General features: G+C 39.2%; 1 protein-coding gene across 18 annotated transcripts in view; it reads right to left on the reverse strand.

Moving 5' to 3' along the window:
- Positions 1–925: 925 nt before the first annotated feature.
- The window catches only part of TRIP12 (thyroid hormone receptor interactor 12), a 154,349-nt gene continuing 142,271 nt past the window's right edge, over positions 926–13,003 (reverse strand). For 12 of the 18 annotated variants that reach the window (XM_023193925.2, XM_023193923.2, XM_023193920.2 and 9 more), the window contains 5 exons: positions 11,268–11,432; positions 8,318–8,431; positions 5,971–6,065; positions 5,361–5,464; positions 3,957–4,494 (listed from right to left, as the gene is read on the reverse strand). In XM_023193925.2, the coding sequence (XP_023049693.1) occupies positions 4,298–4,494; positions 5,361–5,464; positions 5,971–6,065; positions 8,318–8,431; positions 11,268–11,432 (675 nt within the window). In that variant the 3' untranslated portion in view covers positions 3,957–4,297. Of the gene's footprint in view, positions 4,495–5,360; positions 5,465–5,970; positions 6,066–8,317; positions 8,432–11,267; positions 11,433–13,003 lie in introns of those variants that run through there. The other 6 variants (XM_023193919.2, XM_023193908.2, XM_023193917.2 and 3 more) reach the window with 2 other exon arrangements.

The following is a 13,003-nucleotide window of genomic DNA, read 5'->3' on the forward strand; positions in this document are numbered from 1 at the left end:
AGATTCACCAAAGGGAACGTGTTTTTCCCTCAGGCAGTTGTATCAAAACAATGTGTGCGTGTATGTGTGCATATACGTATGTGAGCTGTGTAACTGTACACATACCCTTAAAAATAAAACTAAATTCTGTCATCACTCTTCTAACAAAAATCCATCTTTCACTTTTCTAAATCAATTCTATTTTGCTTTTTCTGTTTCAGTGAAATAGACTGGACATTTGCTAAGGGCAGAAGAGCCAGTCATGAAAGTCAAGCACGATGACTTCACAGCGTTGCAACCAGTAGGCTCTATTGTCTGTGCACATTTTCAATGCCCAGGGCACTATTTTGCTAGCGCGTAGGGATACCTTACACAAGTGCTCCACCAGTAAGCAGGTAGCAGGGCCACCTTTTTGAATGTATTGGTCTTCTACAGTGTTCTCCACTATCTGCCTGCAAAAAAAGCTAAGTTCACTCACTGCATTACTTACCAAAATAGGAAGCTTTCCAAAAGTCACCCATGCAAGCACATATCACTTCTTAGAAGAACCCTCTAGTTGTGTATAATTTAATAAAACTGACCATGTAGGATAATGCTGTTTATTAAAAATATAGTCAGGGAGAAGGAAGTCAGTGCATTTATGCAATTTTACATACACATCTGTAGTTTGAGGTTCCATTATTCCAACAGTTCATATAAATCACTGTTTCAGATAAAAGGAAAAAAATGCTTTACACAGGAGATCAGCAATTGGTTATAGGTTTGGAAATATGAGTCGGCTTGTAGTAAAAATAAAACCACCTCTTCCATTATTAAAGAATGTCTCCTTTATGCGGAACAAGTCTTTAGCGTTAAGAACTTTTCCTTGCATAAGAATTGTTAACTTGAAGTTCTCGGAAAACAGCCAATCCTGTTTTCTCTATTTATAAATGCTATTTTGTCTGGGTTTTTTTGAGGTCACAAAGGAAGCGTCTTCAGTGATCTGTCACTACGTTTTCCTTTACCGTGTATGTCAACGACCGCAATGTCAAACCTAGGACTCATACAAAAGCATTTCGCAGAGAATCATAAATACAGAACACGACATGTCCGAACAATGTTCTCATTACAGCAGGGAAAACAAAATGGATCAAAAAACAAAGCCTAAAATAAATGAAGGCTTGATCATTTTGCTAGTAGAGAAATGAACAATAGCATCCAGAACCCTCCAAAAAGGATTTGGCATATGAATGCACTTGTATGAAAAACTTCATCACATTTTTTTTTGGAATAGACTCCACTCCCATTTCCTGAGCTCACGCTCACTGACGGGAGTCCAGAGTACAGCCGCAGCACCTGCTAAGCCAGAAGGAAGACAGCAAACTTACAACTTACTCGCGACAGTCCTCAGTGTGGAAAGTCAAGAGTTTTGGATCTAATTTCTTGGATACCGAAGTTGGTGCTCTGTCCCTTGGCCTTCTGTGATAGGATGTATAGGATGCCCTAGGGAAGTCACTCCACAATAGGGAGTGGTCACATTCATGTGAAGGCACCACTCCTTTCCATGTTATGTACCTAACTCAAACCCTAAGTAAAGAGGGACTCCAAGCATGATCACTTTCTTTATATCCTGCTAGTGAAAGAAAGTTCTGTCACTACAAATGCAGGGAACCAGAGACAAGCATGAGAAGAGAAAAATCTGCATTTCTTATAATGAGTGGCTGTGTGAAAGGTTTCTGCTGGGTTTGGCTAAGGCATCTAAAACTCCATGTCCACTCCCAATTAGTCTACCTAGAACTTACAGTTCAGTTTTCTGGGGGCATAGGAAGAGGGGATTACATTTAGCTACCTCTTCCTTCTTAAAGTAGAATGGCTAAAAATATGTTCTCATGTATAAAGCAGATCAAATCAGTTAACTGTCTAAATGACAACGCAAATTCGGTGTTAGCTATGACTAACATCTGACTGACTCCATCTCAGCAAGAACTAAAGGACAACAAAATCTCAGCTGCTATCCAACTAAGTGTTTAAAGTATACTAAGAAATTAGTGCTTGTTGATAGGATTACCAAGCAAATAAATTTAAGGCATAACTGGAGTTATAGCAAATGAAGTATATACTTTTTCCCTCTGATGCAATAAGGCCTCTGCCAAGAGAGATTGCTTTAAGAGTTTTCCTGCCCCAAATCAGCCAAAGGTCCCGTGTATTGGAGGAGGAATAAGCTAAAGGCTGAGGCTTTTAAACAGATAACTACCGACTTTGAAACACTCAAGCCTTTAGAGTTTGAGTCAAAATCATCATATATACTTATTAGATGCTGGAATCGATGAGGCCAAATTTGCCAGGGCCGCAACACGGATAAAAAGTCAAGTACAGATGAAACATTCTTTTGTTTATACATGTCTAAATTTTAACAGAACCCTTAAAAAATCAGGAACAAAACGCTATGTTCACACAAAAATCCTTGTGCTTAGTTTGCAGGAAGGTATTAGAACAGTTGAAAACAAATGGTTTCAGTCTTTAACTTCACTTGATGAAGCTGCTCAGCAACTGTGCTGTCAGTGGTGAAACTGCAGAAACAATTCCGTTCTTGGATTTCGGGGAAAAGCCATTCACTCGTCAGTCTCTGCAGAGACAGGCAGAGACTCCTCTGCCCCAATTCCTCTGACAGTTCCCTTCCACTTAATGGGGTCATTCCCCAAGTGAACTCTCAGGAGGGGACATTTCCATATAAGGCCATGTAAGTGTAAATTGACACAGCAATCTATGTCAAACAAGCCACTGAGTTTCTTTTGGGTGGTGGGATAAGGAAAAGGGCCTATGTCAATGAAATAAGACTTACAGAACAGTCAAAGAAAATTGATTTCTCAAAGTTCAATTAAAAAAAAAAAAAAACTAGCTCATCTCTTATTTTCAAGGAGATGAATTACGGAAAATTCCTTCAAATTTACGCCACAGGCTTAATTTTGGACCTTAGGAAGGAATCTCCTCCCATTTTCTCTTCACATTTTAGGTTCTTCAAGTTGTTATTATAAATTGTTTGAATAGCAAAATCAGCCATGACCCGAATCATGGAGACATGTTGATTTCCTTGCATTGAAATACATCTATACAATTGAAAGTTATGCATACAGCACAAAACTATAAACAAAAAGGTGAAGCAAACTTTCTTTATTTTCAGGTAAAAACATTAACCTGATGGATTATTGCAGATTTGAGAAATCAGCACATAAAACGACTGGACAGCATTGCTTACAGGTGCTTTTATCTGCGTCGAGACAAAGGCTGAACTGTTTTGTCCCAAGTCAGCACTGGGAGAAGGGGAAGAGGAGCGTGGAATAAAGAAGACTATGAACAAAAGCGTAAAACAAAAACAAAGGAAAAAAAAATTTTTGTTTTTACTCCAACAGGGAAGGAAAACTGCTTAGTTTGTTTAAAAATTTTACATTAATTTAAAATGCTCTGGCCACAGAATAATAAATACCGGCCAGCCCAAGCTGTAGACTTCTTAACCTTCATTAAAGAAACAAATGAGCTTTCCCTGTCTCACTCTAGAGGCTGTTGCTGCTGGAATTGCTATGGAAACAGTCCTAGTGTGTCACCTGGCAAAAAGCCAGTAATACCCTAAACTATATTCAAACTAAACTATAAGAAAAGTCTACCTAGTTACAAAAGCTGAATTATATTCAATATATTTCAATCCAATTAATTTTAAATTAGATCTTGACAGAACATAGGACAATGAACCCATGGGTCACGAGCCCACGGGTAATGAAAATTTGAGAACTGTGAGTTGTATACAGAAAAACTGTGAGCTGCACAGACAATAATGAATCAGGGAGAGAAAATCAGAGGAAAGTGAAAAGCACATAGAGCTAGTCTACTAAACTATATTTGTCAGATACATGTGAGCTTAAATTTCTGTACTTATGTACAAGAGTTGTCTTTGGAGGAAACAAAACTGCAGACTTAGCTAGATGGATACACACAGCCCAGAATTAAACTGCACAGCGACATTTATTGTTCCAGCCTGGAAAAACATCCCTTTTTTAAATTTCACACAGCAAAGCATGTTAAAAACTTCACTCATCAAATAAATGATAATTTAAACAAGAACTTGCTAAAGAAACCTCATCACAACAACGTTTTAGGGCCTGATCACTTTAAGTCCATGGGGCCATTAATGAGTATCAACCAAATGTCTCTTTATAATCTGCAAGCCGTTTTTCCTACAACAAGAAGGCGTAACATGTTTCCTTGACTCAGGTGATACATTAGAAAAGAAATCATGATTTGTTTCTTTTGCTGTAACAGGCAGACACTGCATTTCTTGTTGTGATCAGGAAAGATGGAACGACTGCTGCCCTTCTCTTGCTGCTATCAACAGTTTTTCACGCATTATCTCAATGCTTGAATAGTCCGGCAACTTAAGATAGTTCACACAAGTCATTACAGAGGGCAAGAAGTCATCTGGGTTTTCTGTTGATTCAAATGTCTTTCGGACAATTGTCAAAGGTGGATTCAAACTCCGGAATCCTGATTAAGAGAAAAAGAAAGACAAGGAACTTAAGTTTTTAAAAAACGTCAACTATCAGAAAACATTCCACCGCTTTGCTGTACAGTATTACACACAAGGTATTCTTTCTTGCTTGGCAATTACACATTCAATATACATTAAGTGCAAGGAACCTGCTTTATTATTTAAAAAATCGCTATGTAACATGGAAGCAACAGTTCTTTATGCCTTCTGATTTTTAAAATGGAATACCCACAGTGGTTCACGGCTGTAATCCCAGCACTTTGGGAGGCCAAGGTGAGCCAATCGCTTGAGAGTCTCAGACCAGCCTGGGCAACATGGAGAAACCCTATCTCAACAAAAACACAAAAATTAGCCAGGCATGGTGCTGTGCTGTGCCTGTAGTCCCAGCTAGACAGGAGGCTGAGGCAGGAGGATCTCGCTGGAGCCCAGGAGGCAGAGGTTGCAGTGAGCCAAGATCACACCACTGCACTCCAGCCTGGGCGACAGAGTGAGATTCTGTCTCAAAAAACAAAATAAATCAAAAACAATAGAATACCAATTTAACTTATATTAGGATTCAATCTGAAAAACCAGATTTTAGAATCCATTCTCATCTAAGTCAACTAAGAGTTTAGAATGTACTAATGGCCTGGAATTTTCTCTAACCAGCATTACACGTGTATTAGTAATCCCACTTCAGTATGTTTAAGACAAACCTCAGGCGAATTTCCCTGCTAGTGGTCTCAACGTACTCTAATGATACTGGAATAACTAAGAGGCACTGCAAGTGAGATAAAGAATCTCTTGCTGATGGTCCTGAAGTTTCACACTCACAAACCCACCCATAGGTAGAATAAATGCTAAACATCAACATCGTACCCACCTCCAACAGGCAATCTTGGGCTACCAGTCACAAACTGGAGAAATAACCTCTGCTGCTCATTATCAAAACTACTGAGAATCTCAAACAAAAACTTCACAGCCCGACTATAACAGAAATAAATATACCACAATTATTTCATCAGGTTAGAGTTTTAATCACATTGCATTGCATCACATGACGGCAAAATTAGATAGATTAGCACTTTTAAATTACACAGGTATTTTCATTACAATGTACTCAATCAAATTTGTTTCTGTTATGACTAGAATTCAAATGGAATGATTACAGTTGTAGTAAGAAAGACTGGATCTGGTACTGTACAGATATTTCTGCTTTACTACATGTAATAGTGGGGAACAGGATTAAATCTGTCTTCCCCAACCCCTAGTATTTTCCCAGAAATACCTGAGAAAGAAACCCTTGGGTCTTAATTTCCTATCTTGAGAGAAGTAAGGCCAAAACAGAAGTAAGCATCCATTAACAGGTAGACATGTTAAAATCAACCACTTCAACTTTTGTTGTTTACACGTGTGCATGTGTGCGTACACACACACACCCCTCTCCACATTCTTCAGAATGAACAGAAAAACTGGCAGAGCCCAGTACTTACCTGTCATGAGTGTAACCGTGATCAGGCCTGCAGCATTCCATCAGTGTCTTTGCATCCCAAGTGTCTGCTTTACTGCCACAAAGGAGCTGATCCAGCTGTGAGTTCAAATAAGGGTAAAAAGAATTAGGAAAGAAACATTTGCTTACCTGAGTGAAAATAAAGTTCTATGTGTACCACACAAGAGTATCAGTCTCAGTACTAAAACCTTCTGCTTGGGACCTCTTTCTAAAAAAAAAATGTAGAGATTCCACTTCCTTTTTAGCTGTACACTATTAAGCACCCTGCCCATCTGTAGGGACTTGCTTCTGGAGAAACCCTTCCTCTCAAACCAAAAACACCTGATGACCCTTGAGTTCCGTTTCCTTTCATCCCATTACTTTAGGTGCTTTAAATGGATAATCTGCTTCTAATCAGGGAGATTTTATAAATCCTGGCTTTCAGAAACACAAAAGTATACAGTAACATGCCAAGGGAGAGAACATTGAGCTGGAGAAAGAAGTGGGATAAGCAAGCTGAACCAGGACACAGCAAATGGGTAGGTCTTTACACTTTGCAGAGAGGCATGTCTACGCCATATGGTTGGTTGTATGGGGACCAACCTAGATATTATAGAGAGCATATTAGAAAGCAATATATGCTTTCATGTCCTTAGAAAATCTAACATCAGTTTCAAATTAAAACCATGCCTTTCCTCTGGTTAACTGCTGAATTGTAGAAGACTGCATACTTCGAGAAAATCCAATTTGAGGCCAATGAAATTTATTATCTATTATATACTGCTCACTGTCTGCTCCTATATATTTAAAGACAAAGCCTTGCTCTGTTGCCCAGGCTGGAGTATAGTGGCCTAATCACAGCTCACTACCATCATGATCTCCTGGGCTCAAGTGATCCTCAGCCTTCCAAGTAGCTGAGACGACAGGTGCATACCACCATCCCCAGCTAATAATTTTTATTTTTATTTTAGATGAGGTCTCACTATGTTGCCCAGGCTAATCTTAAATTTCTGAGCTCAAGTGATCTTCCCACCTCCATCTCCCAAAGTGCTGGGATTATAGGCTGAGTCACTGTGCCCAGTCTATTTAATTTCCATTACTCTGTGACAGGGGTTATTCCAATTTTACAGATAAACAGTCCTATCAGATACAGTAACTGGATAAGGTTATACAGCAAGTGGTGAGGACCATGACTCTATTCCAGGTGACAAGCAGTGCCTACAAGTATCAGGCACACTACATGCTTAAAAAAAGTAGTAAATCAAAGTAGACACAAATATAACTGAGATTAAGATGTTAAGTTAATCTAAAAGTTACAGATTCAGTCACTAGTGGACGTACACTCTAAAACTAGTATTCAAACAGTAAATAAAAAGATTTCAAAACGGAGGGAAACTGGACACATTCTAGAGCCTTTCTATATCTCACGACCAGTGAGCAGTTCTTTTGAGATTTGGCACTTCAAATAAAGATGGTAATATGGTTTGGCTGTGCCCATACCCCAAATCTCATCTTGAATTGTAACTCCCACAATTCCCACCTGCTGTGGGAATGACTCGGTAGGAGGTACCTGAATCATGGGGGGCGGGTCTTTCCCAGGCTATTCTCATAATAGTGAATATGTCTCATGAGATCTGATGGTTTTAAAAAGGGGAGTTTCCCCACACAAACACTTGTCCTGTCTGCTGCCACGTAAGATGTGCCTTTCACCTTCCACCACGATTGTGAGGCCTCCCCAGCCACGTGGAACTCTAAGTCTAATAAATTTCTTTCTTTTGTAAATTGCCCAATCTCGGGTACGTCTTCATCAGCAGCATGAAAACCGACTAATACAGATGGCTAGAGAAAACCAAGCACATAAATCCATTTCTTCCATTCTCAGAAGTATTCTCTGTATTTGACAATTAGATAATTCATAATACTTTCTTAAAACTTCAAGGACTAACTTTGATTGTGAAACAATGTCTCATCGAATCGAAGTTTCATTAAGAAATAAACTAAAGCCCCCTCCGTGTCTCTTGGCTTCCACAGCAGTACAGAAACATGCAGAACAGGCCACACACCACAGAAGTCCCCACTCTCCACTGAATGGCACTGAGGGTCTAGGCTGACAAAGATGCTATGCCTACTCTGTTATGCGTGGAACCCGCTACTCCAATCTAAGAGAGGACACCTACTTAACGTTCTTATTTGCTCAGGAAATTCTTTCTTTGTCTTTCCCAAACCATGCCATGCTATCAAACACCCATTTTTTTGTTTTTGTGCAACAATACGGTCTTTGAGTAGGCAGCACAGAAAAATTCCACTAAAATTACAGGTATGACCATTTCTTTTAGACATAAGCTACTCACTTCCTCCGGGTAGAAGTACTGAAGATGACTGAGTGGGAAGACTGATTCAAATCCATCTCTGAACGAATCAAATTGCCTAGAAACGCCTTCATTTAGTGCCCAGAATATAACCAGCTGCAAAAAGAAAGTTTTCAAAAAACTGTGACAAAATTTCAAATCTCTTTATTATTTAATATGTGGCAAAGTACAGTGAAACACCCTTCTGGATCACTTTATAAAGAACAAACAAGTTATTAAGTCTTCAAAATACCTGCTAGAAAACTACATGAGTAAAACCTCAGGTTGACATCTAATGTGGGGCCCTTACCAATAACAAAACGTAAACAAATGCCATGTGCATTTATATTTAGTATGTTTAAAAAATCTACTTATGTTAAACCCATGCCATAGAGTTATATTACCTCACTAAATGGGAATCAAATGAGAATTTCCCAAGAGGGTAAAATGAATTAAAGGTAATGTCTGAAGAATCACAATTACCTACTATTAAGGGTTTTTAATTTTTAATGTAAAATGTTTAGTTCTAAATCCTGTGAAGTTCTTAGAACCCAACCTGTCTGCAGTGTGTGCTTCCTATCAGAAGTAGGCAAAGCCTGGAAATGAAGTCACACGCAATTGGAGGGTAAGAAAAAGCAACTCTTACTGGTCCCACAATCTAAATGTTAACTCATTATTTGCTAGGAAGATGGAAGAATAGCTTTCACAAAGTCAGAAGAAACAGGATGAGAAGGCAGGCTCAGTGACTATTAAAAAGGAATTACTTATGAATTACACAACTGTTAAGTAGCAGGGGATTTTGGTTGTTAATATTATTTCTTTTGAGACAGTCTTGCTTTGTTGCCCAGGCTGGAGTGTAGTGGCATGATCTCAGCTCACTGCAACCTCCACCTCCCCGGTTCAAGCAATTCTCCTGCCTCAGCCTCCCGAGTAGATGGGACCACAGGTGTGCACCACCACGCCTGGTTAATTTTTGTATTTTGAGTAGAGACGGGGTTTCACCATGTTTGTCAGGCTGGTCTTGAACTCCTGACCTTGTGATCCGCCTGCCTCAGCCTCCCAAAGTGCTGAGATTACAGGCATGAGCCACTGAGCCTGGCCGGTTATTATTTAACCTATAATCTCTCTCTCTTTTAAAGCTGACGAAGAAACTGGAGATGAAATTTTTCAGAGGCTCCATCTAAAGTCCCACAGCAAGTTAGTGGAAAGGTCAGTTCAAGGGGTAGGTGGCTATTCTGACTTAAATCCAATGCCCTTTCCACTCAATGTCAGGAATAAACCAAAACAAATTTGTCAAACATTGGTAATAAGGATCTATATAGTTGTAATTTAAAATACAATTTGTGTTCAATATAAAATTACTTCTCCTGAATTTAGCAAATATAGTCAAGCATCACAAAATAATATATACATGCTTTCTTTTTTTTTTTGAGACGAAGTCTCACTCTGTTGCCCAAATTGGAATGTAGTGGCGCAATAGTGGCTCACTGGAACCTCCACCTCCCGGGTTCAAGCGATTCTCCTGCCTCCGCCTCCTCAGTAGCTGGGACTACAGGTGTGCACTACCACACCTGGCTAATTTTTGTATTTTTAGTAGAGATGGGGTTTCACTATGTTGGCCAGGCTGGTCTTGAACTCCTGACCTCGTGATCTGCCCGCCTAGGCCACCTAAAGTACTGGGATTACAGGCATGAGCCACTGTATCCAGCCATATATATATTTAGTGTGTTTTAAAAATCTATTTATGTGAAACCTATGCCATAGAGTTATATACTACCTCACTAGATGGGAATCAAATGAGAATTTCCCAAGAGGATAAAATGTTATTGAGAATTAAAGGTAATGTTTGAAGAATCACAATTAGCCACTATTAAGGGTTTTTAACTTTTTTTTTTTTTGAGATGGAGTCTCACTCTGTCGCCCAGGTTGGAGTGCAGTGGTATGATCTTCACTCACTGCAAGCTCCGCCTCCTGGGTTCACGCCATTCTCCTGCCTCAGCCTCCCAAGTAGCTGGGACTACAGGCGCCCGCCACCACACCCAGCTCATTTTTTGTATTTTTAGTAGAGATGGGGTTTCACTGTGTTAGCCAGGATGGTCTTGATCTCCTGACCTCGTAATCCACCCACCTCGGCCTCCCAAAGTGCTGGGATTACAGGCATCAGCCACTGCGCCCGGCCGGGTTTTTAATTTTTAATGTAAAATGTTCTAAATCCTGTGAAGTTCTTAGAACCCAACCTGTCTACATATATATATGTATTTTTAAGAGAAAGGGTCTCACTCTGTCGCCCAGGCTGGAGTGCAGTGGTGCAACCTTGACTCACTGTAACTTTGAACTCCAGGGCTCAAGCACCCTCCCACCTCAGCCTCCCAAGTGGCTGGGACTACAGGCTCGTGTCACCACACCCAGCTAATTTTTGCATTTTTTGGTAGAGATAAGGCCCCCACTTTGTTGCCCAGGCTGGTCTTGAACTTCTGGCCTCTAGTAATCCTCCTGCCTCTGCCTCCCAAAGTGCTGGGAGGATTACAGGCGTGAGCCACTGCACCTCGCCCATAAGTCAGTAATTTGAAAGGTGTCACCAAACATAAAAGTGTGTACTGCACATGCCTGGAGTAAATTCTGTCAAGCTAGCTGCCTTGATGGAAATGCAAAAACGCAATTTAGTAAGAACACAAATGATCTCTCTTTTCACTAATTTTTTAAACTAGGAAAATGTGGTGTAATTAGATAGCATTCAAGCCTCAGGAGAAATAATTCAAGGTTATATAAGACAAGAAATATCTGATATGTGCACTCAAGAGCAAAGAGCTCGAGTAAAGCAGCCTTCATGCACTGGTCCTGGGGATGCGGAAGGTCTCAAGCCATAGCGTGTGCAGCCAGAAGCAAGGTACAATCAGGCAAAGTCCTCTGTCTTCACAACTGGCCTACCCCGCAAAGACGCACAATTACATACTCTTAGATACTCCTCTAAATTGTGGATGGTGACTGGTATATCCTTCCCTCCTTTCTTCAGTTCGATATTGGGAAACCCTGGCAGAGTGAAATCCAGTCCTAGATCTTCAACTGAGCAGCCATTCATAGTCAGGGTTTCTAATGCATACTGTAGACTCTCTTTGGTCTAAAAAACACAAATGGGGGAGAAATGGTATCAAGCAAAGTTAACTCACAGTTTTTTGTTTAAAAAAATAAAAGATATCCTAATAAAGCTGATGGTTTCCTTTAACTCTTAGCTTCTTTATTCTTCTCCTGGTCATAATCTACGTATGAACGAGTCACTGAGATCACAAAGGAAGTAAGTATAAGAAAAGAGGGCTGAAGTGCTTCTTCATTATGGGATGCTGCTGCTCAATTTAAGCACATGCAAATCAAATTTCACAGTAAGTGCGTAATAGGTTGCCTATTAGTTAATTTTAAGAATGTGGACCCTAGAACTAGACAAACTTTTCATGAATTCTAGGCTAATCTTGAATCCAGTACTGTATAAGTATACAGCAAATACTGATAATACAGTTGGGAAATTGTAAATATAAAAAACGTACTATCTAGTGATAGTGATTAACTTTCTCCCCCTGCAAAGCTCGAGTCTACAGAATGAAGCCTGTAGGCTTCATTCAACTACTTCAGGCCTCTGATGCATAACAAGTTTGTATCCATGCAGCAACACTGAGATTAAAAAAAAAAAAAAAAAAAAAGTTCCAAGAAATCCCTAAGAAAAAGGCAAGCAATACTTTTTAAGACAAATGTTAAAAAATCTTTATTACTCACTTTTTAAAAATGTGTAAAGATTATAAAAGGCCTATGTAAATTTTTTTTAAACTTAAGGATCAAAAACCAACATACCAAAATGCAAATTCCATCTAAAAATGAAGACATCAAGTTAGGAGAAAGAAGACAAATGGCTTTCCAAACTGGAAATGCCTCCGTGTACGAAATTCCTATAGGCTAACAATTAAGGTACAGAAAATTAGTCATTTAAACTAGAAATGGTTAGAATGTTCTGATTAATTAATTAGTCATGTTTTAAAGAGCAAACTAAACACTGTTTAGGATTCTAAATAATTCAGAATACCAAGGAGGCAGCAGATGATTGAAAGTAAATGGTCACAAAATTATGTCCATTTTTACTTCTCTGCAAAAACCCACTTTTAAGCCTCTCTCCATTTTAGGTGCCATTTGAAGTCCTCCAAAGGGAGGCATTTTATTTTACATTTGAGGTATTCTTCAGCAGAAAGATTAAAAAAAAAAAAAAATTTCTCCATTTTCATGTTCCCCCACTGGTAAGTTCTCAAAACTATCCTCATACTCCCTGTCACAGATTAAGGTGATTACTATTACACTATTGGAATGTCTTCTCTCATAGCTACCAAGGAAATTGGTAAATTTATTTGTAAAGATGTGCATTATAAAGTGTTGTTATTAGATAGGAATCTAGAATTTATAATGTCCTAGAGATGTTTAAAGGGAATTTACATTAGTTTCTCTAGATTTTACACAGTAAGTCGAGAAACTAATGTAAATTCCCTTAAACATCTCTAGGACATTATAAATTCTAGCACATTTTCCCTATCTCTTTAGAGAATTTAAGCTACCAAGTAGAATCTGAGCCAGGACAACTTGCCCCACCTCTATACTTTATTAAAGAAACAGGATGTGGTTTTTCAGAATGTCACCATTTCTCATGCTCTTGTT

Source organism: Piliocolobus tephrosceles, chromosome 11 (genome assembly GCF_002776525.5).
Source record: "Piliocolobus tephrosceles isolate RC106 chromosome 11, ASM277652v3, whole genome shotgun sequence".
Lineage (NCBI taxonomy): Eukaryota > Metazoa > Chordata > Mammalia > Primates > Cercopithecidae > Piliocolobus > Piliocolobus tephrosceles.